Source organism: Gadus chalcogrammus, chromosome 23, assembly GCF_026213295.1.
Source record: "Gadus chalcogrammus isolate NIFS_2021 chromosome 23, NIFS_Gcha_1.0, whole genome shotgun sequence".
NCBI lineage: Eukaryota > Metazoa > Chordata > Actinopteri > Gadiformes > Gadidae > Gadus > Gadus chalcogrammus.
In genome coordinates, this window is record NC_079434.1 from 3,022,968 (window position 1) to 3,049,989 (window position 27,022).

Below are 27,022 nucleotides of genomic sequence, written 5' to 3' on the forward strand. Positions count from 1 at the left end.
CAATTATGCTTCCACATTTTCTCCTATGTATCGTAACCCAGATCTAGACAAAGTCCTAGCGTCGATTAATATACAAAAATGGGCTCAGTTGGGAATAAAGCAATTCAAGTACTTGTTTCATAGAAATATGCAGTTGAAATCCTTTATAGAGTTAAGAATAGAATACGGCATTCCAAATACAGATTTCTTTAGGTACTTACAAATGCGGAATGTTATACAGTCACTCAGAAGAGAAAACATGCTAAGATCTGATCTTTACGAAATTGAAGAAATACTAATGCTGTCAACCACAATCAAAGGTAAAATTAGTGAACTATACAACATATTCTATAAAGATTGTCAATCATCATTTGTACCTTTGATGAAGATTTGGGAAACTGACCTTGCAATGAAACTTGATGAAAACACCTGGCAAAATATTATTGACAGAATACACTTTCCTTTCACAAGTAACAAAATCAAAGAAGCCAATTTTAAATGTATCCAGAAATTTTATTTAACTCCAATAAAAATGCATAAGATCTCCAGAGAAAACTCCTTGAACTGTCCTAGATGTAAAAACAAACAGGGGACATATATGCATATGTTTTGGCACTGTGAAAAATTGAAGGATTTTTGGAACTCGGTTCACTCATTCACAAAGTCAGTCTTGGAAATACAATTCAATGCATCTCCGTGTGTTTACCTATTAAATGATTTACCAGATATTCGAACGGACTCAAAAAAATACAGACTATTAATTATTATGACATATTTTGCCAAGAAATGTATTCTTCTGTTGTGGAAAAATGACTCCTCACCAACTGTTGCAATGTTTCAGGATCAGATAGCCCATCTTCTTCCACTAGAAAAACTGACTTTTGAAAAGCATAATAGAGGACAAATGTTCCAAGAACTTTGGTCTCCACTGATGTCTCAGTTGAACAGAGCAACCATTAATTGAAGTGTTAAAAAATAACAACTATATGCTCTGTTCAATAATTGACCTACCAACAAAGTATAGATAATGCTGTGGTTATTGTTATGATATATAGTCTGCTTCTGTGTGTTTATTTTTATTTTTAATTTAATTTATTTTGTTTGTTTTGTGCCTTTGTTATTATTGTATTGTCATCTTTGCTATGTTTGTCAGGTTGGGAGGGGGGTTGTGGTGCGCTGTGGGACAAGTCTATGTTACCTGTCTCACAAATAAAAAGATTAATAAAAAAAAAAAAAAAATACAACCTCCAGCTTTCCTCGAGAGTGGCCGGTTTGTTTACATGACGTGGGCACATCTGTCTGCGTCACACAACTACCCGGCGCATTTACTGACGCAAATGACGTTTAGAAATGATCAGCGTAGCGTCCGAATTCTCGTTTGTTCGTTCCCTATGTAGTGCATGGACACTATAGGGAATAGTGAGTGAGTGAATAGGGAACGATTTCGAACACCGCTCATGTACCACAGCTGTGACCCGGAAATGGTGCAGCGGGGTTTGATGTAATTTCGCCGTGCGAGCAGACCGGTAGGTTTCGAGCCCCTCCCCTCTCCTCTCGCAGCAGTGAGTGAATACGGCAGGTCAGCGCTACATAGTATGTTTTCCATCTGTGCCAGTTAATTTCAATTACAATTTGAGGGGCTTTTTAAGTTGTAAAAATAGCTACCACAGCGCTGTTTTTCAAAAAAAAAATAAATAAAATAATAATAATTAAATTAAAAATTAATTATCGCCTTTTTATCGGCAACTTCAGACGATCGACGATGGAATCCATCCATCGTCGATATCCGATAGAATCGACTATCGGCCCATCCCTAATACAAGCTCCAGGTAACTCTGGCTCCTTGTATTACAATTACAAGGGCACCTTCTCCCTGGTCCTCCTCGCCATAGTGGACACCGACTACCTGTTCCGGGTTGTGGATGCTGGAGGCTACGGCAGGACGAGTGACAGCGGCTCCCTCCGTAACTCCGCGTTTGGGGAAGCTCTTCTCGATGGCACCCTTGACCTCCCTCCCGCCCGCGTCATCTCCGGTGCAGAGCAGCGGGGGCCACTTCCTCACGTGTTTGTGGGGGATGAGGCGTTCCCACTCATGACCCACCTGCTGCGGCCATTCCCTGGACAACATCACACTCAGGAGAAGCGAGTGTTCAACTACCGCCTCAGCCGGGCTCGTCTGGTAGTGGAATGTGCCTTCGGGATCTTGGCATCTAGGTGGCGCATGTACCGGCGCGTGATTGGCACCAGTCCTGAGGTAGCTAAGGTGTGTGTGAGGGCCACCTGTGTGCTGCACAACTTTCTCGAGAGGAAGAAGCTGCAGGGGAGAAGACGCGGGTTGGAACCGAACATCGAGCCATCGACTGATCCTGAAGCCCTGCGTGATGCACCCAGGATGGGCTCCAACAACGCCACCAGACTGACCATCCAGATGCGGGAGGCCTACTGTGCGTTCTTCAACGAGGAGGGTGCAGTGCCATGGCAGCCAAGAGCCTAGCAACACAAAGGCTCTTCAACCAAACAGCTCTTTTAAGAGCTACCCATATGATATCTTAAGAAAAGAAGCATATTCCAACTAGGGGTGTGCCAAAATATCGATACTGCGACATATCGCGATATTTCGTCTTGCGGGACGTTATCGATATGCTGACGTCAAATATCGATATTTAAAGGTCCCATGACATGAAAATCTCACTTTATGAGGTTTTCTAACATAAATATGAGTTCCCCTGGCCTGCCTATGGTCCCCCAATTGCTAAAACTTGCGTTTGGTGTAAAACGAGCACTAGCTGTTCTGCTCGCCTTTGAAAAAACGGAGGCTCAAGTGCGCTGATTGGGAATGCCTGTATTCTTGACGTCATCAGGAATCTCAGCTCCTCCCCTTACTCTGCCTGGCCCGCCCAGAGACGTTGGCCCGCCAATGAGACTCGACCGTGCGAGCGCCACATGTGTGTGTGTTTGTGTGAATACACACACTGTAACGCAAGTGTTTCTTGTCGGTTCTTTGACGTGTCTTGTATTTCCACAACGAGACTGTTGTGGGGGTTATGTTATCTCAGCCATGGTTGAGAAGGAATTGGGAGAAAGGAACTTTGGCTTTGACTGGCTGAAGTACATGAACTGCGTCATGCCGCCGGTTGCCGCGAGGCACCATCGCCCGGCAGCGGGCAGCCGGCAGCGCGCGGTTCAGTCGATTTCAGGTTGATGTGAAAGTGGAAGAACCAGAGACGTCGCAGAACCCGACAAAGTCGTTTGTGATTCATTATATCGTCTGGAGGCGCACTCCGCTTTTGGCCGTGATAATATGTATTAAATGATATAGATTTCTATGTATTATGTAAGGGATAATGCCCGACGAGGTGTCCATTATCAGGAATTAATGGACGACGTGGAGGCGTGAACCGTCCGACGCGAAGCGGAGGACGGAGCCTCCGGAGGACGGTGTCCGTATATCAGGAGTTAATGCACACCCTGCATCCAATCAGAATCGAGTATTCCCGCAGACCGTGGTATAAATGATATTATTTAGATATAGAGCTCCAGGACTGTATCGCAAGTGTTGTACACTTCCTTGTTATTTGGATAACCGTTCTGTCGGACTCTCGTCTCTGGTATTTCTACAACGAGACTCGTATTGGGGGTTATCTCAGCCAAGGTTGAGAATGAATTGGGGGGAAAGAACTTTGGCTTTGACTCCCTCAAGAACATGAACCACGACATGGAGGAGAAAGGGATTGTTGGCGGCGAATGTCTCCAGCTTGAGACCCGCTGAGGGACCACCGCCGGAGGCGGAGGTGCCTAAGCGCTGCCCGGGAACAATCCCTTTCTCCTCCTTGTCGTGGTTCAGTCTACTTCACATTGATGAGGACGTTGAAGAACCAGGAACGTCGGAGAACCCAACACGGTCGTTTGAGATTCATAATATCGGCTCACACATCTTTTGGCGGTTATAATATATATTATATGATATAGATATCTATGTAGGCTATATGATAATATTTTGATATAGAGCTCCAGGACTCCCGTGTGTTCTAGAATATTTACAGAACACGGCTGGCTGTGTGCGCCTCGCCATTGCGATACATCCACTGTAAACAGAGCGAATGAAACTAAGCAATGAAATGTTTTCTGCATTTATTTTGTTTTCTAATTTTCTGTTACTTTGCATAAAATGTTTTTGTAATAAATTCTGAATTTCTTCAGTGACACAGATATCGTGATGTATCGTGGGTGAAATTTATTGCAATATATCGATAATCGCAGAATCACTGTATCGTGATATTATCGTTATCGTGGGTAAAATATCGTGATAGTATCGTATCGTATCGTGGGGTACCTAGTGATACCCAGCCCTAATTCCAACTACACCTGCACCTTCCTATACCTGCGTATACATTGTACATTTGCTCAAGGTTAAGTTTTAAAAGTAAATGTAATAATGATTGATAATGATTTGGTTTTGTTTTTCACAGATGACCCGAGCCAGCTTTCAAGAATCCCTATTGTCTTTCTGCAAGTGTACTGAATAATTATTAATGTGCTAATATTAATAACATAATTCCACTTCCAAATTATAATGTATTATAAATGTATTTTAAAAAGGAACACATCACAATCAAAGTATTTTTTTTTAATTAAGAACACACAGAACAACAGAACAACAAAACGACAGAAACACCATAATTTAACACCATAACAAACATAACCTCACGCACTCAGTCACTCAGTCACTGTCATTCTCCCTAACCTCCCCCTGTAGCGCCGCCATATCTGCCCTGGAAACGATTTGGTACACCTCGTACCGCACCATGGCTCTATTAGCACTGGAGAGCCTTCTCATGGCAGGGAGGAGGGACATAAAGAAAGTCTCGTCCTCAGAGGGGGGCTGCGGCTGCGGCTGTGGCTGTGGTTGCGGCTGCGAGGCAAGTGTAGCCAGCGGCTCCATGAATGCCAGCATGCCCTGCTCAAAGGAGGACATCTCAGGCCTCCGCCGCTTCCTACCCCTGCCCTCTTCTGGGGGCTGCACGCGCCACTGGCTCCTACCCACAGGTCCACCGTCCGCTGCTGGGGCCGGGGCTGGGGCTGGGGCTGGGGCTGGGGCTGGGGCTGGGGCTGGGGCTGGGGCTGGGGCTGGGGCTGGGGCTGGGGCTGGGGCTGGGGCTGGGGCTGGGGCTGGGGCTGGGGCTGCTTCATCTGCTGCTAGTGACAGCGCACCTGCCTCTCCATGCTCCTCTATCACCACCATCACCGACACCGGGGATGGGTTCCGATGCGGGAGGTTGGAGGTGGTCCCTCTATTTTGCAGGAATGGCGCTAGGAAGCCCATCACCACCATGTACCTCCACACAGGCTGCTTGTCGGCCCCTGCCCCACTCCTCTGGGCTTCCTTCTCCTTCACCTTCTCCCTCCGATATCGGTCCCTGAGGGATCTCCACCTCTTCACACATTCAGCCGCTGTAAATAAATATATGAAATAAAATTATTGATCACATTACAATCTACTTCATTCTTTGCATTATTATTTTCTGTAAAGACTTGAACATTTATGTCTATGTACTCTTTATCTATGTAGCAGTAGCTATGCTGTAGCTGCCATGTTACGTTTTTGGATTCTGCACTGCATACACGGTCCAACTCAAATTAATAAATACAGGGATATTGTTTCCAAAACGCATATGTATACAGAAAGTGCATGTTTAAACATGTGTCAGCAATTGCAACTATACATTCTAGGTAGCAGTTAATTATATATTTTGGAGGATGCTAATGCTGGACCATGCATGCTGTATTGCTAGCAGTCATTCAACACTGATTCATTTGAAAAGTAGTACATACATCGAAAATAATTAGAAAATAAATACATATTACCTGTTTCCCCCACCTCCAACGACACATCTTGCCATGCCCGATCTTTTAATGTGGTGTCCCTGTATGTGTACAGGGACTGGTCATACAAAATCGGGCGAGAACCAACGGCGATTATCAGTTTGTCCTCCATTTTTTTAATTAAAGGTTGGGTATGGAATTCGCTTTTTTGGCCATTTTTGCAAAATTACTTGAAATCCTTATCATAACCCGCTTACAGCCACTGAGTTAGAAGTACTGACATATAAATTAAACAAGTCAATCATCTGTGGAACGGGCAGGGCTCGGACTCCAGCCAATCATTTCCATTGCCACCGAGTTGCATTGGACAGTAAGTACGTCAATCAAACGGTCGTACTGCACTCCCCCTCCCCCGCACCCCGCGCGCGACCCCTTCGTGCAGTACTCGTGACCCAGAGCTCGTGACCCAGAGCAAGCTCCTGTTTGTTGTTATCCTGCGGTAGCTACTGGAACTAGTTAATCCACATTTGGACCTAGCAGTAGAAGACACTTTCCATGGCAGACAAGACGCCACCATCCCCACCACCACCACCACCACCACCACCAGCAAAGAGAAGGAAAACTCTTTTTCAGAGAGTAATTGATAATAAAAACGCTGAAAGAGAAAAACTGAAAGAAGAATAATCCTAGGCGCTGCTTTCGAACGTTGGCGGCAACTGAAGGACGGGAGGGGTCTAAAAACCGATGCTTGTGTGGCGGTTGACCTAGTTTCAAAGTTTATACTCGGTAATACCGGTGTTGAGACGAGTGTATTACTCGGTGTGAAAATGTCCACACCGCGGCAACCCTAGTGAAAACCAGGACTTCCAATACAATTATATGAAACAAACATACATTTTCTAAAATAGTAATGATTTATGTGACCGTTGAATGTTTATAACATCTGGTGCAACCATAGCCGCGGGAACGTATTCTCAGCAGGGGGTGCTGGAAAAAAAAAAACTCAGCCTGCACTAGACTCGCAACTCGTTACATTGATAAAAAAATATATAGCAGCGCAGCTCAATTACACCAGTGCATGCGCGCACAGTTGAAAATCGATCATGGATCGTTCCTTCACACCATGGTTCACATCCAGCTGCTCACAGAACAAGTTTAGCGCACCAACGCTCCCCTCACACTTTTTCATTTAACCTTTTTTCAGCACTAGGTCATATGAGCATTAAATAAATGCTGCGTCTCAAAATGCCTTGGACAGCAGCGAGGATGACTCGCTTTGCCACGGGCCGAAACAGTTCGGAGCGACCACAGCCAGAGCGAACACAGCGGGGCAGAGGAGTGTCAGGAATAGTCTTTGGTGTACACATCAGTACGGCCTATTTGCACTACTGTTTAGTGGCAATGCAGTGTTTTATTCTATGCCTTTTTATTTTCGTATATTATTTCAATGAATACAATTTATTTATTCATAAAAACAAGATGTGGTCTTCAAATCTTTTTTCCAAATATAGGTCGTCCCACAATGGGGTTTGTGTTTATATTCGGACCAATACGGTACAGCGGGCGCTCACATGACGTTAAGCATTTCCGGTGCATAATGTGACGCTTCAGAACCTAAAATCCCGTTTCTCCCCGTTGACACGGCAACACATAACCGGCGTTTTCAGAAATCTCCACTTTGGCCGGAGTTTTTAGAAAAGATCGTTTTCTGTGATAAGACAGGGCCTCGGACAGGGGGTGTTGCAGCACCCCCAGCACCCCTACTTCCTGCGGTACTGGGTGCAATTTACAGCTACCATAGTTGAAATTTTCAGTGCGCGCAACTGCGCGCACGGAACAAGCCCATCAGGCGGAGCCTAGACGGCTACGCCTACAATCATAGAACTAGAGTTATAATAACATAACTATCGATTTCACTAGGCATATGGGGGCGCGGCAGAAGTGCCTCTACGTAGATGATTTCCTGGATATGTGAACAAGTGAATCGCAGACGTTGTCCGAGTGTTTAGCGCTCTGCACAGCCACCCCAGACTGTCAGCAAGCAATACGTCGAAATGCATGTACGTACGTCATTATTTGACACTTTAGTATGGTTAAACATGACTATCAATCATTATAACAACGTTTATAGGTCATAAAAGTCGAAAAAGCATAATAGGTCCCCTTTAAATGGTCCCCATTTAACCGGAAACTTGTCTTTTATTACGATTAAAAAGAAGGAAGAAATAGTAATTCTGACCAGTTTTTGTTTTGTAGTTCATCAGATGAAATAAAATGATTTAATGACATGGATTAGAGCCATAGACTAGATTTAACTTTTTTTTTTAGCACTTCAGATCAACTCAATAATAATTGCATAATTGCTATCACTTTAGTATGTTAAAGTTCACAGATCGCGACTGCTTTTATAGTTTGATTAGCTGGGCTAATGGTTTAATTATAACTGATTGTCAAATCTATAGGCTCTGTGCACAACTCTAGAAGCGAACTTCCGGTGTCGCCGGGTGTCAGCATACTAGTTTCCGGTCTACTTCCCGTATCAGTTACCACGGCAACTATAAATAGTAAAAAGATGGAAAACCCAACCAAACAACGGAAATTTAATGTTAGAAGACTTCACAAGCTTCAACGGAATGAAGGCGGATCAAACCAATACTGCTGTGTACCGTTGTGCTCAGCTTCCAGCCGGTAACACGGGTTGGTGTGTGGGAGGCTGGGAGAAAAGAGAGAGACCGGCGAGTCCCGAGCCTTGCTCCGACCCCGAAGAGCCTGAGCTACCCGTTCCGATGGTCTTAGACCATGAGTACAGTGCTACTAGTACAGTGTGTGTTGACCGTGAGCACTACAGTGCTATACAAAAAGAGACATTTGTGGAGTTTGAGGCAATGTGAAGCTGGTGTGTTTGTGTCTGTGTGCGGCTCGCGTGCCTGCACTGTGTTGGGGCCGTGGTGGGCGCTTTAGGCTGGCGCTTTCTGCGTGTTGTGGTGGCTGACGAGGAAAGTGCGCTTGTGTGTACATTTGTGCTGTTTTTTTTAATTATACATGTTTGTATTGATTATTTGATTAAACATATGACCTCAGCTAAATCCCCCCACGGACACTGTTATAAAAGAAACAGGCGTATAACGGTTTGTTTATAACGGTTGGTTTATCGCTAGCTTCAAGCTGTGAGGCTTCTCTGATTTCTTCATGGACCTGTGGCACAATGCTCTGATAATCACCTCCGATGTTCCCTTATCTTTGCTAGACACTAAAAAATGGACACACGTTGGTACAGTTAGTACAACAACGGACAGTTAAGTGTTTTAAATACAGAAAAAAAATGTTGTCGCTAACAAATGTTCACTAAAAAGCCGGTAGTCTGTCACCTACCCTCAAAGTTACGCAAATAACTCGAAATATAGAGCTTAAATCCTTTTTCCCGCTTGCTTGTAGGGGCAAGGGAACTAGCACCAACAATGCGGTGAACATCGTTAACATTTATTGTCGGTAGGTCTTGGAGACATCTAGAAAAGCCAGACATGTTCACGCTATGGACTAGGTCAGTAAGTAGACCGGAAACTAGAATGCCGACACCGTCAGTTGACTTCCGGGTTCTAGTGCACAGAGCCTATTGTAGCCCTAATTTCAACATACAATTTCCACATGCATTTCTCATAAAATGAACGTGTCACGAGTCATGACACTGTAAAAATCGTAGCTAGCCACTTACTTGTTGCAGCGGTACTAGACTTTCCTCCAGTTGCTCAGTGGTCCTCGTCTGGTCTGGTGCCTTCAAGAAGGTGGCTAGAGTGTTTTCCCTTTACATGATAAAATGAGTTGCACTCTAAATTCCTCACTGCAACGACACATCTTGCCATGCCCGATCTTTTAATGTGGTGTCCCTGTATGTGTACAGGGACTGGTCATACAAAATCGGGCGAGAACCAACGGCGATTATCAGTTTGTCCTCCAAAGAAACCTGAAATCGGGTCTGCGACTGTGCAGTCGATTGACATGGCTCAATACATGTATCAGTGAAAAAGCAATAAAAACGCAGCAGATAACGCCCCGCCAAAGCATCTTGAACTTCAACCCAAACAAAATTGAAACACTAGTACTGCAGACCATGAAAAGGATCGTAAAATGACGGCAACAACTATTTAATGCAGACGTTTATCACATTATCTAGCAATATAAGGGGGGCCAGTGAGTCAAGTGTTTTCTATATAGAGATATATTCGCCATAATAATGGCTGTGAGTAACCTGTGGAATGAGTGTATATTCAAATATATTTAGGTAATTTCACCCATGACTGCATCAGTTAATCATATTCTCTATATTAACAATATTTCAAATGTCTCGCAACCCCCCTTTATGTAATGGTACCATCCAATGGGAAAGCGCGGGAATGAGGTCAGGTGCACGTAGCTAGCTTAAAGGGCATGGTGCAGGTTTCTATTTTCTTCTATTCTGGCAATTTTCTAGTTGGTAATAAACATTTAAACAATTATCCATTGTATTTGATGTTGTAGGGTATCACAAAATATAAATATTAGGAAAAGTAGGTGATATATTAGTGGTTATTAGCCACAGGTTAGCGATGATTCTTATTTCTCCCACAATGCATTGCATGACGTCACATAAGGTACTCCTCGCTTTTGGACGACAGCCGAAGCCGCTAGTGAGAGAGAGACAGTGTCAGATTATATAAGTAAATACATAAATAGAGATAGCCTAGATATAGATAGATAGATAGATCGATCGATAGATAGAATAGCATAACATCGATAGATAGATAGAATAGCATAACATCGATAGATAGTGAGGGATAGCATAGCATAACATAACATAACATGGATAGATAGTGAGGGATAGCATAGCATAGCATAGCATAACATATATATAGATAGAGAGAGAGAGTAGATATATAAGTAGATAACATGGTTTTCTACTGTATTTGTGGCGGGTGCAACAACTCCAGCAAAAGTGGACATAGGGTACATTGCTTCCCCAAGGACAAAGGGATTCTCCGAAGCTGGGTGCAATTTGTCAAGGTTAGGCGGGCAGATTTTTCAGCTAGCTCTGTTACCGCGTACTCCAGAATATGCAGCGCGCATTTCAAGGAGGAGGATTACCACTCAGGGGATGCCAAGATGGTCTCACTTGGTTTAAAGAGTAAGAGGACGGCGAAGTTAATTCCTACCGCCGTGCCGTCTGTGCATGCAAACCACTCTGCCTGCCCTGTCCCGAGGTCGAGAGACACCGTCTGCCGCAAGCGAGAGATTGCCACGGTAAGCATCATGCTATAGCTGCTAATTACAAGCTGCGCGTTAGCTAGATCTGTGTATTTTGCATACCGTGTTCCCTTTGACACAGCCTCCTCTACAAGCATGATCAGTCTGACATTAGAAGAGCATATTTCTTGATTCACGAATATGAGCCAAAACAAAATTGCCCTGAAGTAAATGTCCATATCGTCATGAAAGCTTCATGGCTAGTGTTTTGATCAGTGATCGTCATCATCAAGCGGCTTTCACAACAGTGTGTTTGCGTTTTGTGTTAGTGCTAGACTGCTACGGTTCTCTTTCACATATACTGTATTTGACCGTGACCGTGTCGTCAGGGCTGTAGTGGACGCTAAACGCAAGTAAACGCAGTTTACCCACCTCTGAAATTTGAGAAACAGAGTTTATCCACTTCTCACTTCAGAGTTTAGCTACCTCCCAATACAGTAAATGTACTACCATTGGTTGCGAATCACTGATCTAAGTATTCAGTTTACCTACCTCTTATTTCACCACTACACCCTTGCATTTCTTTTTTATATACTTATATATACTATACTTTATACTAATATACTTTTTTATATTTGTTTTCGCAAGATGTTGACAGACGCCTCACAGCAGGAGACCGTGCACAGTGTAGACACTGTGGAGAGTGTCGATACTGGGGATCAGCCCTTGCCCTCCTCCACTTCTGATGCTGGGACACAATGTTATTTGAAGCCCCCCCGATGGTCTCACGGTAAATCTTTGGTATTTTAAGGGGTAGATATTATGTCTAAAACATTGCAAGTAGGACATTTCCATACAGATTGATGAAATGAATACATAGCCTACACCAAAACATAGCCGCTTAGATTTGCCATGATTGTCATATGTTTGGGTATGTTTACTCCCTCTGCCACAGCTGTGCAGGTTAACCTGAAGCCCAAGATGGTTAGCGTGGGCACACAGACTTCAATCAGCCCACAAGCCTCCACTCCCCTCGCTAGTCCTGAACAGACAGTTGACGACGATGATGATGATAATGCCACTGTCATCAGTGACTTGTCGTGGGTGCCCGAAGAGCCGATGGATGAGGAGGAATTGTTTGATGAGGAGCCACCTTACACGTGTGACCCCCACCACAAGTGAGATAATCTAAAACCAACATAGACCATATTGAATGCTCAATGCTTTGTTAGTTTGAATGACACCGCCCCCCTCCCCCTCATTTTTTGTTGTTGTAGTTGCATTGACAAATTCATTGTTTGCCAAGAGGAGCTGATGGGCCTTTTTGCCATCTGTCCGGCCTGTTGTGAGAGGTCGGATAGGAGCATCGTGCAGCAGGAAGGAACTTTTGTTAAGATCAAGCAGGTACAGTTTTGTTTATGCAGTTTTGTTTACGTGGCCATCTGATTAGAAAATCTGAAATTCTAATTCTAATTAATTCTGCAATAGTGTAGAAAAAAAATCTGATAGCTCTGACTGTCTTGCCAGTTAATTTACAATGTATGTACCAGGCTGGCTTAAGTCTGCTGGTTTGTGATGCCATCATATTTGAGTGTTATACTGTATTGGTCATGTGTGTTTCATTGAAAATATGAAACCTTTGACCAGTAATGTACAGTACTTACTCTATATTGAATCCTGATATACTGTTGATTACAATGTTTTATTTTATTTTCTTACATATCTAGGTCTGTGCATCATGTGGCTACCACCGTTTCTGGCAAAACCAGCCAATGCTCCACAGGAACATGCCAACCTGCAACCTCCTGTTAAGTGGGGCCATTCATTTTACTGGATGTTTGGCCACACAGACACTAAGAATGTTGACCCTGTTTGGCCTGCAGTGCATCAGTGCGAGCAGTTTCTTTCGCCATCAGCGCCGCTACACCATCCCAGTAATCGTTCAGGCCTGGCAGAATGATCAAGCCAAGAATTTTAGTGACCTACGGGCAATGGATGGCGGGCTAGTTCTTGCTGGTGACTGCAGGTAAACCAGTGTGAGAGCTAGACCAGTTCCACGTTTTGATTTTGTTATTTGTTATCATGTAGGGTGGCTTTAGTTGGCATTTGCAGTTGACATGGTGGATTGTCTTTACAGACCATGGTTTGAAAAACTTGAAACATAAATTGTAATTAATTCCAGGTCAGATTCTCCTGGGCACTGCGCAAAGTATGGGTCATACTCTCTGATAGAGGACAGAGTGAACAAGGTGGTGGATGTTCAGCTTGTTCAGGTAAACCTGATGTTATTAGACAAAGAAATGAACTCTGCAATTTGGTAAAAGGATTGTATCTTAATATAACATCTTTCCACTAGTACAACCATGCATAGAGCTTTATTGTGTATTGCCTAACTAGAGTAGTGTATCATAATGCCTGGACCAGCAACGCTTCGGTTCATTAACGCCTCCTTCAACACCACCTGCATTCTACACTTACACTGTTATGTCATGTTGCAGAGCTCAGAGGTCCCCAACAGCTCATGGTGTGAGCTTGAAGGGCTCAAGCGCAGTGTTGGCCTGCTGAGGGGAAACGACCTGCATTTGGCAACGCTGATCACGGACCGACATCGCCAGGTATTTACAATAAAAATGCAGTATAGAATGTAAATATCTGAATTGCACTGAAGCTGGATGTTTGTGGTTTTTTCTCCTTAGGTTGCCAAATGGGTGAGAGAGGAGCTGATCCCTGAAGGGACACAGCATTATTTTGACGTGTGGCACATTGCAAAAAGTATGTATCCATTTTTGGAACCTTGAAGCAGTTTTTGTTAGTGCATATCAATTAATACCATTTGTTCTAAAACAGGTCTGGGGAAGGCATTGGATGCAGCATCCAAAGAGTGTGACCAACTACAGTTGTGGAGGCCAGCTATAGTGAATCACCTCTATTGGACTGCAGCCTCAACCCCAGATGGCAACCCAGCGGTCATGGAGGCCAAATGGAGAAGTTTAGTGAACCACATCCAGGACATCCATGACCATGACACCCCTGCCTTCTCCAGTTGTGCCCATGGCCCTCTAGACGAAGATCAGCGCAACAAAGAGTGGCTGGACCCAGGTACAGTACTGGTATTATGCACGCTCTACATAGTTTTGTTTTAGTTGCTGTCTTTGAGTAATTGTCTGGATGCTTTGACATGTGACCTTCGTGATGAAATTATTTTTTCATTCCCTGGCAATCTCATAACATTCTGTTTACTGTTTATGTTTGCTATAATTCATATGCAGGACAATTTCATGTGTTTCCATTTCAAAAAGGAATTCTGTCTGTATCCATCTTCCTGTCTATTTGTACGTTTTCCGTCTGTCTGTGTGTCTGTCTGCCTCCCTGCCTACCTGTCTTGGTCTTTTCAGGCTCATTGGCAGCAGTCAAGTTGGAGAACATAATGATGAGGGCTGCCTTGCTGAAAGATGTTCGTCAGCTGTCTCCACAGCACCAGACCTTCTCCCTTGAGGCTTACCACTCCCTCATCTTGCACTTCGCGCCCAAGCACACAGGGTTTTCATACCTTGGGATGTATAGCAGGTCAGTGCTATCCAATGGAATAACACTGCCAATTATTATGCCTTTTATAGTAATAATAGTACCTATTAACGTGCCTATTGTAGTATTTTGTCATACACCAAGTTTCAAAGGTTTTCTCAAATGTGTTATTTTGTAGGCTTCTCTTAGCGGCGCTGCATTATAATCACAATGCCAATCGCGAGACAGCACGGAGAAGTGACGGGACGGAGAAGTACTGCGTGCGGTATCCGCGCTTCAGAAAAGGTGCCCATGTGGTGCGTCCCATCAAAGAGGCAGCCTCATACGGTAAGCAGTGTCAGGCAGTTCTATCATATTTTGAGATGGCGCACGAGTGATCAGTGACAATGATCTTTATAAAGTAATATTATTATTATTATTATTATTAATATTATTATTATTATGTCTGCAGGTTATGCAACATCATTAATGAAGGCCCTTCGGGAGAGCTACGACAATTCACCCGCGGTTCTTCGAGAGGTTGGCGCCAATTTGTCCTCCGATGCACCCGCCCCCATCGCCAAATCCTTCGAACAGATTCCTAAGGAGGAGGCCATCAGCCTCTACCTAGCCCGGCAGTCACGCTTCAAGAAAACCTAATTTCACATTATTATTTTTTTCCACGGACAAGTCCAATGATTTAGTTGTTATTATTTGCATGAAATTTCTTTGTATATAATTCAAAATAATTTGGTAATCATTTTACCTGTGCCTTGTCAACCTCTGTGTGCGGTGTTGTCTGGGCTCACTGTGTGTCTGCTTGATGTGCTTTTGCATGTATCACTGCATGTATGCATGCATGAAATAGTGTGTGTGTGTGTGTGTGTGTGAGAGAAAAAGAGAACCATCAACTGACCCTCGGGTATGACTACACTATTGCAGAATTAATTAGAATTAGAATTAAACATTGCGGGTCTAGCCCTTCATCAGTGTTCCTTGTATGTTTTGTGCCTAACCATTTTTTTTATATAGATTTAATTCCAACCTGTGTCTTTGTTCAGTAACCATTACAAGCAATGCCAATCAACTTTTTTTTTATCCAAAATGCATGTGTTCTGTGTACTTATAACATTTTAAGGGCAATTGAATGATCACAACAGAATAAGCATAACTTATTTTTATTCATTTTCATCCAAACAAGATGGTTGAAACCACACAAGAGGGTAGAGGCTTCCTTATACTCCTCCCTAAAACGCCATAAGCCCAGCGTATAGCTTGCCTGTACGCAGTGTACCGGTATTGCCTAGGGATAAGTAGGAAAGATTCTTACGTTTAAAACTCTGTAAGTGGGTTGGAAACGTCATTTTAAGCCTGTTTCTTATGCATGTTTATTGTGTATGCAACAAATCTCCTGTCACCTATAACTTGGTTCAAATGATTTGTAAAGTAAACATAAACCATGAACATACTCGTGCGTGCTGGCTTGAAGGGGACCATGATCCTGCCTGAAGTGTGTGTATGCTATTTTTAGCACAAACGGATTCAGGCATCATGCCTCAAATCCCGGATGCTGCGTAAGGCACGTTACATCTGCTGGCCGCGGGGTGAGCTCCTCGACCAGCGACCAAAACGCGCTCACCTCCCTACAACACAAGCTCTCCACCACAGTTTCCATGGGACGACACCGCCCACACAGACACCTGCCAAACACAGCGACACAGACACGCTTACTGCTCTCTCCCGGTAAGCGGTACCCTGACAGTTTCAATGACAATCAATCACGAGGAAAACGAGTTAGCACTATCAAAAATAATCACACTGAAGACATAACCAGCCTACTCGGCGTCGGCTACGTTTGCAAACAACATTTTCACCGGAGAAAGGTAAAAGCTTAGAATAAACACTAGGGGTTCACAGGTGGGACTGTCAAGCTATTATGCCTTCTATTTCTGGATCTTCTGACTAAGTTTAGGGTACTTATCTGAGCCAATGACATAATCACTGTCACTAGATATAAAGAAAACGTTGACTTTCATTCGATGCTATTCACTGAAAAAATAAGTTATTGTATGCACTGCTGTTCATAGACTACTAGCTCCAGCGCTCCTTGCTACGTTTCTAAATGGTAGCAACTCACCAGGACACTTCACCAACTCTCCACTCATTCTCCTCTGACCATGCATTTATTTGTCTTTGACGGCCATCGGCTCTCGGTATTTCCTCATTTCCCCTCATACGCCTAACCGGTTCGAAATTATATGGCTGTGGGCCATCATAAATGTTGAGAGTGGGTCTTGCTACCTCTTCCTCGTCCGCCATAATGCTAGTTCTAGTATGCGTCTACCCTACGTGACGTCATCGCCAAATTGCGTAAAAAATAACCGTTACTAACCAAAAACTACAAAAACTGGACTTTAACACCATTTTGGAGACATTTCTAACTTTATATACATATTTTGAGTGCTTTATGTACCCATTAATCAAAACTTCCGGTTAACCTGCACCATGGGCTTTAAGCACATTGGTGGCTGGCTGGCTCGCTGGCTTTCTTTGCGGCAGACTCCAGAACTGAAGCAGAAGCCGCCCCGGTCATGCTGCACGACCGAGAGACGTTAGTTGTAACAACGCCACGATGGAAGAGATGCCATACATCCGGCCATGGATCATATAACAACCGCAGTATTGAAAGGTATTGTATACTTGTTTATACCTGTACCTCTCCTTAGCCAGATAACATATATATTTGAATTGGAAAGTTGGCTAACAAGGTTATTAAGGGTGTGCACATTTACAAACGGTTACACACGGACATTTTAACCATTTAAAAAATGCACTATGGGGGAGAGGGGCAACACGTGGCGTACCCCTAGTTAGCATGCTAAACTAGCTAGCTAGAGTTTGGCGATGAAGGAAACTTTGTTTCATAGCCGTTTTTCCTCCTTCCTCTTGCTGTTGTTCAGTTCCAGCTGCTCTGAGTGTAGTCTCCACGAAAAGATCTTGCATTTCAAATACAAATATATATATGCCTAATTAGACCTCTGCGCGCGATCTCCCACGTTGCCCGGGTCGCGGTAATCCCGGTGTTTCAGTTCAAGTGGTGACCATGTTAACTGGTGACCCTCAGCCGAATGCTTCGCTTGTTGTCGTGGCTACGCCAGATGTTGGAAATCGGGACCAGAAACGTAGCTGTCCTTGCGATTGCCTCTTTGATTTGTTATTCAATAAAATGTCAAAAACATTACATTAATTTTTAGAGTGTAATTGGAAGAAACGTGTCAAGTAGAACCGTTTTAAGCCGAAAAAAATGGAAAATGAATGTTTAAAATATGATACAGTACGGGATTCGATTTCACACCATTGTTGGGAAAAAAAGAACAATCCGCAATTCCATTCCATTGTGCCGTTGACCCACTAGGGAATTCGCCGCCGTAGTATAGTAGAATTCGCAAATACTTCTTGAAAACACGAAAGGCAGCCAGATCCACTTGTGACCCTACTTTCCATGTAGTTATGACCATGCATTGGTCGCGTATCCCAAAAATAAGACGCCTTTACATCCAGTTAATCCAAACCTAATGTTGTATTGCCCTCCACTGCTTGAAACTAGCCAAAAACACTGTTATGCGCTCATTCTATCATTTTGGTCGCCTGATGTGGTGTTGTCGCGTCCTCCTTCTTTATATCCTCTCTGTAAGCAAAGCAGCGAATTCGGAAATCGATGTGACGCAAGGCGATACCACTTTGAGACACAACGTTTATTCACATGAAAACATACATTACGAGATTCGAAATCATACCATTGTGGGGAAAAATATAACAATCCGCAATTCCATTCCATTGTGCCGTTGACCCACTGGGGAATTCGCCGCCGTAGTATAATAGAATTCGCAAATACTTCTTGAAAACACGAAAGGCAGCCAGATCAACTTGTGACCCTACTTTCCATGTAGTTATGACCATGCATTGGTCGCGTATCCCAAAAATAAGACGCCTTTACATCCAGTTAATCCAAACCTAATGTTGTGTTGCCCTCCACTGCTTGAAACTAGCCAAAAACACTGTTATGCGCTCATTCTAACACTTCGGTCGCCTGATCAGGTGTAGCAGCATAAGTGCATGTATAGAATAAGTGCATGTATAGAATAGAGTCTTTAGGATGTCCTCCTTTTTTAAATTTAAATAAGCTAAACAATGTAAGAGTATATGATTTAAGTATACATATTGGGGTGAGTTCAAGGAAAATAGAAAATGTATCCATCAATGCGCTCTCGGAAACAATTTTAATCCAAATTAAAGACAACTTCTAATTGTATTAATTTAGTATCTAGGGTTAGGGTTAGTTAGTATTTATTTCAACTCGTATTATGGCTTATTACGTTAAGCGAAGGCATGTTAAGATTTCTTTGACGAAAAATAACAATAATGATAATAATTGTAGGTGTTTTCTTTAACATCTTGAGGCCAAACAAATAGGCAGGCCTGCTAGGCCCTGGGGCTTCAGCTCAGGTAAGCCTGTGCATTAAGGCGGCCTTGCATGGGAGTGACACATAAAAAGGGCCCAGAGTGTAGAAATTACCTAATCATTAATTGCTTTTTATTGGTTTCCACCTACGAGAAGCTGATTGCACTATATAAGGGTGGCTCGAATGTTAGAATGATGTTGGAGTAGGTAGTAGGGCTGGGCGATATGGACAAAATCTTATATCACGATATGAGTCATTTTATATCACGATATGGATATATATCACAATATGGTATTTTTGAAGTAAATTAAAATAATAAATGGCTTAAAATAACCATACTTCACATTTGATCAGTTTTTTCTTTTATTATGAACTTGAATTTCCATGCTTACAAAGGAGTAAGTAGCGAACAATCTGTCATTAACTGCAGTGTCATATAGTGCAAACATCTTGTAAACATTGAACTGTTTTTTCAATACAAATAACATTTTTTTTTAAAGGTGTGCTTCACACCTGCCTGGACACTCTGCTGCAGGGCCCCGTTGTGGCGAAACTGCAGTTAACTGCAGTTCCATCCACCGCCATTTTTTTTTTTTTTTTTTTCTCTCGGTATAAACGATATGGTCAAATCTCTCCCGGTAGACTCTTTCATATCGTCCACGGTATGATATCGTCATATCGCCCAGCCCTAGTAGGTAGCGTATACGAGATAGAGAGAGAGATAGAGATAGAGAGCGATATAGTAAGCGAGATAGATAGAGAGAGAGATAGAGTGCGTCAGAAAGAGTTAAGAGATAGAGAGCGTTAGATAGTGTTAGATAGAATTAGATAGAGAGCGAGAGATAGAGAGATAGAGTTAGATATAGTAGAGAGCGAGAGATAGTTAGATAGAGAGCGAGAGATAGAATTAGATATAGTAGAGAGCGAGTGATAGAGTTAGATAGAGAGCGAGAGATAGAGTTAGATATAGTAGAGAGCGAGTGATAGAGTTAGATAGAGAGCGAGAGATAGAGTTAGATATAGTAGAGAGCGAGTGATAGAGTTAGATAGAGAGCGAGAGATAGTTAGATATAGTAGAGAGCGAGAGATAGTTCGATATAGGCCTAGTAGAGAGCGAGAGTTGGATAGAGAGCGAGAGATAGAGTTAGATAGAGAGAGAGAATGGATCCGATCCTTATCAAGGAACTTATTGACTTCAAAGTCAATAATCGTTACCCTGATATTGCATCGAAGAGACAGAGGTTCATCATTAAACGAAGAGCCTCCCACTTCGTGCTCCAGGGTAAGTAAAAATGTTATAAGAATTACATGACAATGTGAATAATCAAATAAAAAACGCTAATGTTAATATTAAATCGAGCTTTTCTGACCAGATGGAGACCTATTCTACATCTGTAGAAGGAGGCAGGGGAGGGAGCATTTGGCCAAGGTCGTTTGCTTGGCGGTCGAGGCCAACCTCATATTTGAGGAAATGCACTGTTGCCGTGTCGGTGGTCACTGCGGTGTCGAGAAGACCCACAATGCAGTGATCAGCCGATACTACTGGCCTGGCATGGAGGCGGACATTGGCAAATGGGTAAGTTAGAATCGTCCCCCCAATTTACTTTGTTTATTTAAAAATGATGGCCTAAATTAGGCCTTGCGGCCTCATATTACCTCATATGTAGCTACCAACGTAATTGGTGTCCCGGCACCAGGTGCGACGGAACCTATGTAGCTACCAATGTAATTGGTAGCTACCAATTACATTGGCATGAGGTAATATGAGGCCGCGAGGCCAAGGGCCACCCCTGCCCATAAAATAATAACATTGGTAGTTAACAATTTGATAATTTTTTTAGCCTGTATTAATGAAATATTTACTTTCTTATGCCGCTTTTCCACTGCATGGTACCAGCTCGACACGACTCGACTCAGCTCGCCTTTTTTGCGTTTCCACCGCGATCTAGTACCTCAAGTGGCTGCTTTTTCTAGTACCGCCTCGCTCTAGGTTCCAAGCGGCTGAGCCGATGCTAAAAGGTGACGTCGGCAGACGGCCGGCCACTGATTGGCCAGAGAGTGTGACGAAGTCACGAGAGCGACATGGCAACCATGCTGGTAACGATAGAACAGCCATAGTAGCGCCGCAGCCAACATATTCCACTTCTTCAACATGCCAGCTAATAATACGAACACGAATATCATCGCATCGATGTTCTCCATTGTTGTTATGTGGGTTCTGTCCATGTGTGGGTTACGTAGGTGTTGTTTGCGTCGCGTACAAAAATACGTCACAGCCCTTTCGCGCAGACGACCCCGCCCACGTCCCGGAGGTACTATTTGCGGTGGAAAAGCACCCGCGCTGCTACCGTGTCGAGTCGTGTCGTGTCGAGTCGAGCTACATGTGCGGTGGAAAAGCGGCATTAGTAATGTAAAATAGTATCACTCAAGACCGACGGACCCGGGAAACGGACTGATTGATTTATCATAATGCTGATGAGGTGTCAAACGCTGTTCGACACTTTCACTTATGAAATGCATTGATTTGAGTAATATTTGACTTCAGGTTGCCCAGTGTCCAGAGTGCCAGAGGAAGCAGGCCGGTCTCAAGGAAAAGGCTGACTACCACCCAATAGTGGTTAGGTTATTTGTGCAACTGAATGTCCTATGCAGCGAAATGTGCTTGCATACTAGCTACTTTCTATACTAATGTGTAATTAATTGATCAATAAACCGTTTCAGGTATCCGAGCCTTTTGAGCTGGTGGGAATGGACCTTATGAGGCTCAGTGCAACAGAGAGTGGTAATCAATACATTTGTGTGATGGTTAATTATTTCACCAAGTGGGCAGAGGCCTACGCTATGAAGAGTAAATCTGCAGAAGAGGTGACCAATTGTATTCTCGATTTTGTATACAAATTTAGTGCACCTCAGAGACTGCTTACAGACCAGGGAACTGAATTTAAGAACCAGGTAAAACCCTCAAGACCAATGTTTCTTATTTCTTAAGAATCAACACTAATGCTAACTTGTTTTCTGATTAATGGAATAAGGTGAATGCTCGACTTTGTCAAGCCCTGGGGATTAAACAAAGTTTCTCGTCACCATACCACCCTCAGACAAATGGGCTAGTGGAGAAGCTTAATGGCACCATACAGAGGTAAGTTGCATATTGTTGAATTGGCAGATATCATGCAAAATATAAATTCAGGCTAAATTACGTTATGTCCAAATTACATTTTCAGGTCTCTCAGAAAACTGGCGGAGGACAACCCTAAACAATGGGATAAGTTCCTCCAGCCAGCAATGTTCGCGCTGCGGACCAAAAAGCAGCTGACAACGCAGTTCAGCCCGTATTTTTTTATTGTTCGGCAGAGAGGCCAAATACCCATCTTGAGGTGCCACAGAAGTACGAGGTAGGTGGCGGTATTTGTATATGTGTCTAGGGATTGTGGTCATTTTGACTTGACTAAATAGGTGAGATTATAACATCATTTGGTTTGTTGCAATTTAGGTGACCACTAAGAAAGTGGAGCAAATGGTACTAACGGAGGAGGTCTACCGCGGCCTCGATAAGCAAGAAGACACCTTTAAGGTTGTCAATAAGAACGTTGCGAAGAAACACGAGGCCGTCCGAGAACGGAAGATAAAGAAGGGGGAGGTGGCCGTATTCACTATTGGTGATCAGGTCCTATTAAAAAATGTGAAGGAGCAGGAGAGAAAAGGGGGGAAGATGGAGAGCACCTTCCTGGGCCCTTTGGTGGTTCTTCAGGTGAGGGGGAAATTTGCCACGCTGGCCTCCCTTAATTCCCCCAGGAAAACGGTGGCCAATGTTGACATTTTGACGCACTTCATTGAGCCAGAGGAGAGGATTCCAGCAAAACTGAAGAAAGTTGGCACCTCTCCTCTGGCTTCCCCTTCCCCATCACCACCACCACCACCATCCAGCCCTGACCCTCCGCTGGGGACATTACCAGGGGAGAGGCAGCCCAGCCAAAGTAACAGTACATTCAGTTATGTGACATTGTATAGTATAATAATGATATCCAGTCTTTTCAATTACTATAATGTTTTTAATTTACAGTTCTTGGACGAATCTGGACAGGGAAGCAAGGAGAAATAATATGGTCCAAAATTGGACCATATAACATTTTTACAGCCGACCTCCAGAGCCTGGCCCCCGGGAAGGAGCTGGAGAGTGAGGTAAATGGTTAACCTAACTTGTTTTGTGATTCCAATATGTCCTTGTTGATATGAAAGTGAATTGGAAGAATTTTTGTTTAGATTGTCAACGCCTACATATCGTCGGTGTTGACAATGTCGTCACAAAAGTGCAAGGTCATTGACACATTCGAGATGACTGCCATTTGGGATGGCACGTCGCGGAGGATGAGGAAGGTAAGGACCATAGTTGCTTTTTGAAAGGAATTGATTAACAATAAAATCATCTTAAAAACTCAACTCATCTCTTACAGCTGGACGTTATGGAGTGGGACGTCCTGATCGGGGCCGTGTGCAAGGACGGTCATTGGACATTAGTTGTAACTACACTTTAATTAATGCAATTTAAGTAGATATATTTTCTACTCTAAGATTACACTAACATATCCGATCTGTAAAAGGCCATGTATCCGAAAGAAGGACGGGCCGTTTTTATTGACCCCTTCGGTGCCACCCCCGCTAAAATTCAGAAATGAAAAGATTCAACGAGGTAAGCAAATCCAGAATATATTCGAAGTCGTTTCAAGTGTGTTCAATTATTTTAACATAACGTGTGCATGTAACAAGCAATTGCTTTATTGTTTGTCTTCAGGGCTTTCATGCGGAAAAAAATGGGGAATCTCTCACGGTGGCTGTGCGTCACAATTCCCCATCCCCGCCAGCAGGACCTTACCTCCTGTGGCCTTATTGTTTGCAAAGTAAGATTATGAACACAATAACAATTATACATCTATTAAAAGGACCATAATTATACTAACCTGTATTTTAAGATAGTGGAGCTGCTATTAAGAGGAGATCCGATGGAGGTTGATGTCACAGAGGAGGGCATCAACTCCATTCGAACAGAAATGGGCAGCAAAAATGGGCAGGATTCTGGTAGGCTACGCTTCAATCAACTGTATATGGACCTCACGAAAACATTTCCCTAGCCTACTTAATCCATTGTGCAATTTGAAAATAATTTAACAGATGACCTGACAGAACTCTGCCGTTTTTGTGGGGAAGAAAGCAGCCCCTCAGAGGCACCCGTGGACCACTGGGTGGTCAGCCTTCAAAGTAAAGTCTAAAGTGCGATCTTTAGTAAAACAAATATCTAATTGATCTACCTTCTTTCAGATTGAATGCATACAGTGTGCACTCTGGTTCCATTGGGTGTGTGTTGGAAGGCCCAACACGGATATCCATTTTCTTTGCCCAGCCTGCCAATGAGCCACAGGAGGAAGGCTCTTGCAATTTATTTTAATTATTATTTATTTATTTATTAGGCCTATTTATTTGTTTTATAGGTACAGGGAATGGGTTAACCTTGCCATTGTTAATGCTTGGCTCTTGGTTCTATGAACATAGGCCTACTCACTGTACCGAAAGTGAGATATTATTTCTGTTTCTTCTGAGAAATGTACTTATTGTAAGTCACTTTGGATAAAAGCGTCTGTTAACCCCATTTATGGCCACTCAGAAAAGGGCCAATGCAATCCATCCTTTGTTCCAAAATCCTAGTCTTTCTCTGTTTGTTGGGATTTGTACCATGTATCATGTAATTTATCAATGCGTTCGAATAATCTCTACTTCGATATGACACTGTGAATAATTATTCTTATTTGAACGGTGTGTGGCACTTGTGTGCTCGTTTAGGCTACTTTACTGAAATAACTGTGGAGTCAGGGCCGTTGTCATCCCTTGGGAAACATGTAGGCCTACGTATGCTTTGTTGATTTGAATAAAAATTGTGTCTCAAAGAGATATCGCCTTGCGTCACATTGATTTCAGAAGTCGCTGCTTTGCTTACAGAGAGTAGGCCTGCCCGGTGCTTCACTTCAAGTCGTGACCGTGTTAACTGGGGACCCTCGGCCGAATGCGTCGCTTGTTGTCGTGGCTACGCCAGATGTTGGAAATCTGGACTAGACACGTACATTATTGTGCCGTTGACCCATTGGTAATTCCCTGCAGTAGTAGTAAAATTCACAAATTCTTCCTAAAAACAGGAAAGGCAGCCAGGTCAACTTGTGACCCTACTATCCATGTAGTTAAGAGACCATGCATTGGTCGCGTTTCCAAAAATAAGACTCCTTTATATCCAGTTATTCAAAACCTAATGTTGTGTTTCCCTCCACTGCTTGAAAATAGCCCAAAACACTTATGCGCTCATTCTATTACTTTGGTCGCCTGATGTGGTGTAGCAGCATCATAAGTGCATGCCCGCGCACAGCGCGCCAATTATTTTTCATCACATCTTTAAAGTGGTTCTTTAATTCACCGTTTATTACAGTAGAGTACTGTAGAGCATCTATCAGGGCCTGTTTTCTGGCTCACTCTCTTTTCTCTGCCTTATGACCTCCTGCTTCCCTCTCCTGAGTTTTCAGGATGTCCTTTTTTTAAATTTAAATAAGCTTAACAATGTAAGAGTATATGATTTAAGTATACATATTGGGGTGAGTTCAAGGAAAACTTGTAATTGTATTAGTATTTAGGGTTAGGGTTAGTTAGTATTTATTTCATATTATGGCTTATTACGTTAAGTGAAGGCATGTTACGATTTCATTGACGAAAAACAACAATAATAATAATAATAGGTGTTTTGTTTAACATCTTGAGGCCAAAAAAATAGGCAGGCCTGCTAGGCCCTGGGGCTTCAGCTCAGGTAAGCCTGTGCATTAAGGCGGCCTTGCATGTGGGAGTGACACATAAAAAGGGCCCAGAGTGTGGAAATTAACTAATCAATGAATTGCTTTTTATTGGTTTCATCCTACGAGAAGCTGATTGCACTATATAAGGGTGGCGCAAATGTTAGAATGATGTTGGAGTAGGTAGCGTATACGAGATAGAGAGCGAGATAGATAGTAAGCGAGATAGAGCGAGATAGAGAGCGTTAGATAGTGTTAGATAGAATTAGATGGAGAGCAAGAGATAGAGTTAGATATAGTAGAGAGCGAGAGATAGAGTTAGATAGAGAGCCAGAGATTTAGTAGAGCGAGAGATAGAGTTAGTTAGAGAGAGAGAATGAATCCGATCCTTATTAAGGAACTTATTGACTACAAAGTCAATAATAGTTACCCTGATATTTCAACAGAGCGTCAGAGGTTCATCATTAAACGAAGAGCCTCCCACTTCGTGCTCCAGGGTAAGTAAAAATTACATGACTATGTGAATAATCAAATAAAAAAAACGCTAATGTTAACATGAAATTGAGCTTTTCTGACCAGATGGAGACCTATTCTACATATGTAGAAGAAGGCAGGGGAGGGAGCATTTGGCCAAGGTCGTTGGCTCGGCGGCCGAGGCCAACCTCATATTTGAGGAAATGCACTGTTGCCGTGTCGGTGGTCACTGCGGTGTCGAGAAGACCCACAATGCAGTGATCAGCCGATACTACTGGCCTGGCATGGAGGCCAGTGTTTCCCGTAGGATTTTTTTCAGCAGCGGTGGTGTTTTCCCCGAACCCTCTAGGGGGGACCGGGGGCATGCAAAAAAAATTTGTACCCTTTACATTGGAATGCATGAATCTGGTGCACTTTGAGAGGAGAATATGCACTTAAATCCTATTCAAACAGCCCTGTATTACTGTAGATGGGATTATTGGTGTTGTAACTTTGCCTTTTGTGTCGTCATTTACAGATTTTTATATTTTTGTATAGTAATATTTAAACAAAAAATGCCACAACGCAAATATAATTTGCACAATTTATTTGCAGATTTTTGCCTAATGCTTAAACACTAAACATGGTTGCTATGCCCAAAGCATAACTGTTTTTTACATAAGACACTTTGTTCAAAAATGAAATCTCCTGCAACAATGGGCAAAACACATCTTTTTAAATTATAAACTAAAATTTGAA

General features: G+C 43.1%; 1 protein-coding gene and 1 long non-coding RNA gene across 2 annotated transcripts; one reads left to right on the forward strand and one right to left on the reverse strand.

The window, feature by feature from the left end:
- Positions 1–5,209: 5,209 nt before the first annotated feature.
- Positions 5,210–10,091, reverse strand: LOC130377285 (uncharacterized). Its single transcript, XR_008894141.1, has 3 exons — positions 9,515–10,091; positions 5,845–5,903; positions 5,210–5,430 (listed from the first exon to the last, which is right to left on the reverse strand). It is a non-coding gene; the product is annotated as an uncharacterized LOC130377285 (long non-coding RNA).
- A 564-nt stretch (positions 10,092–10,655) lies between these two features.
- On the forward strand, positions 10,656–15,953 carry LOC130377601 (uncharacterized). The gene is made up of 12 exons (XM_056584753.1): positions 10,656–11,076; positions 11,668–11,809; positions 11,975–12,197; positions 12,297–12,423; positions 12,747–13,045; positions 13,202–13,292; positions 13,518–13,634; positions 13,716–13,791; positions 13,867–14,118; positions 14,415–14,586; positions 14,723–14,871; positions 14,996–15,953. The coding sequence occupies exons 1-12, from the start codon at positions 10,726–10,728 to the stop codon at positions 15,181–15,183; spliced, it is 2,187 nt and encodes a 728-aa protein (XP_056440728.1). The 5' UTR covers positions 10,656–10,725; the 3' UTR covers positions 15,184–15,953.
- Positions 15,954–27,022: the final 11,069 nt, after the last annotated feature.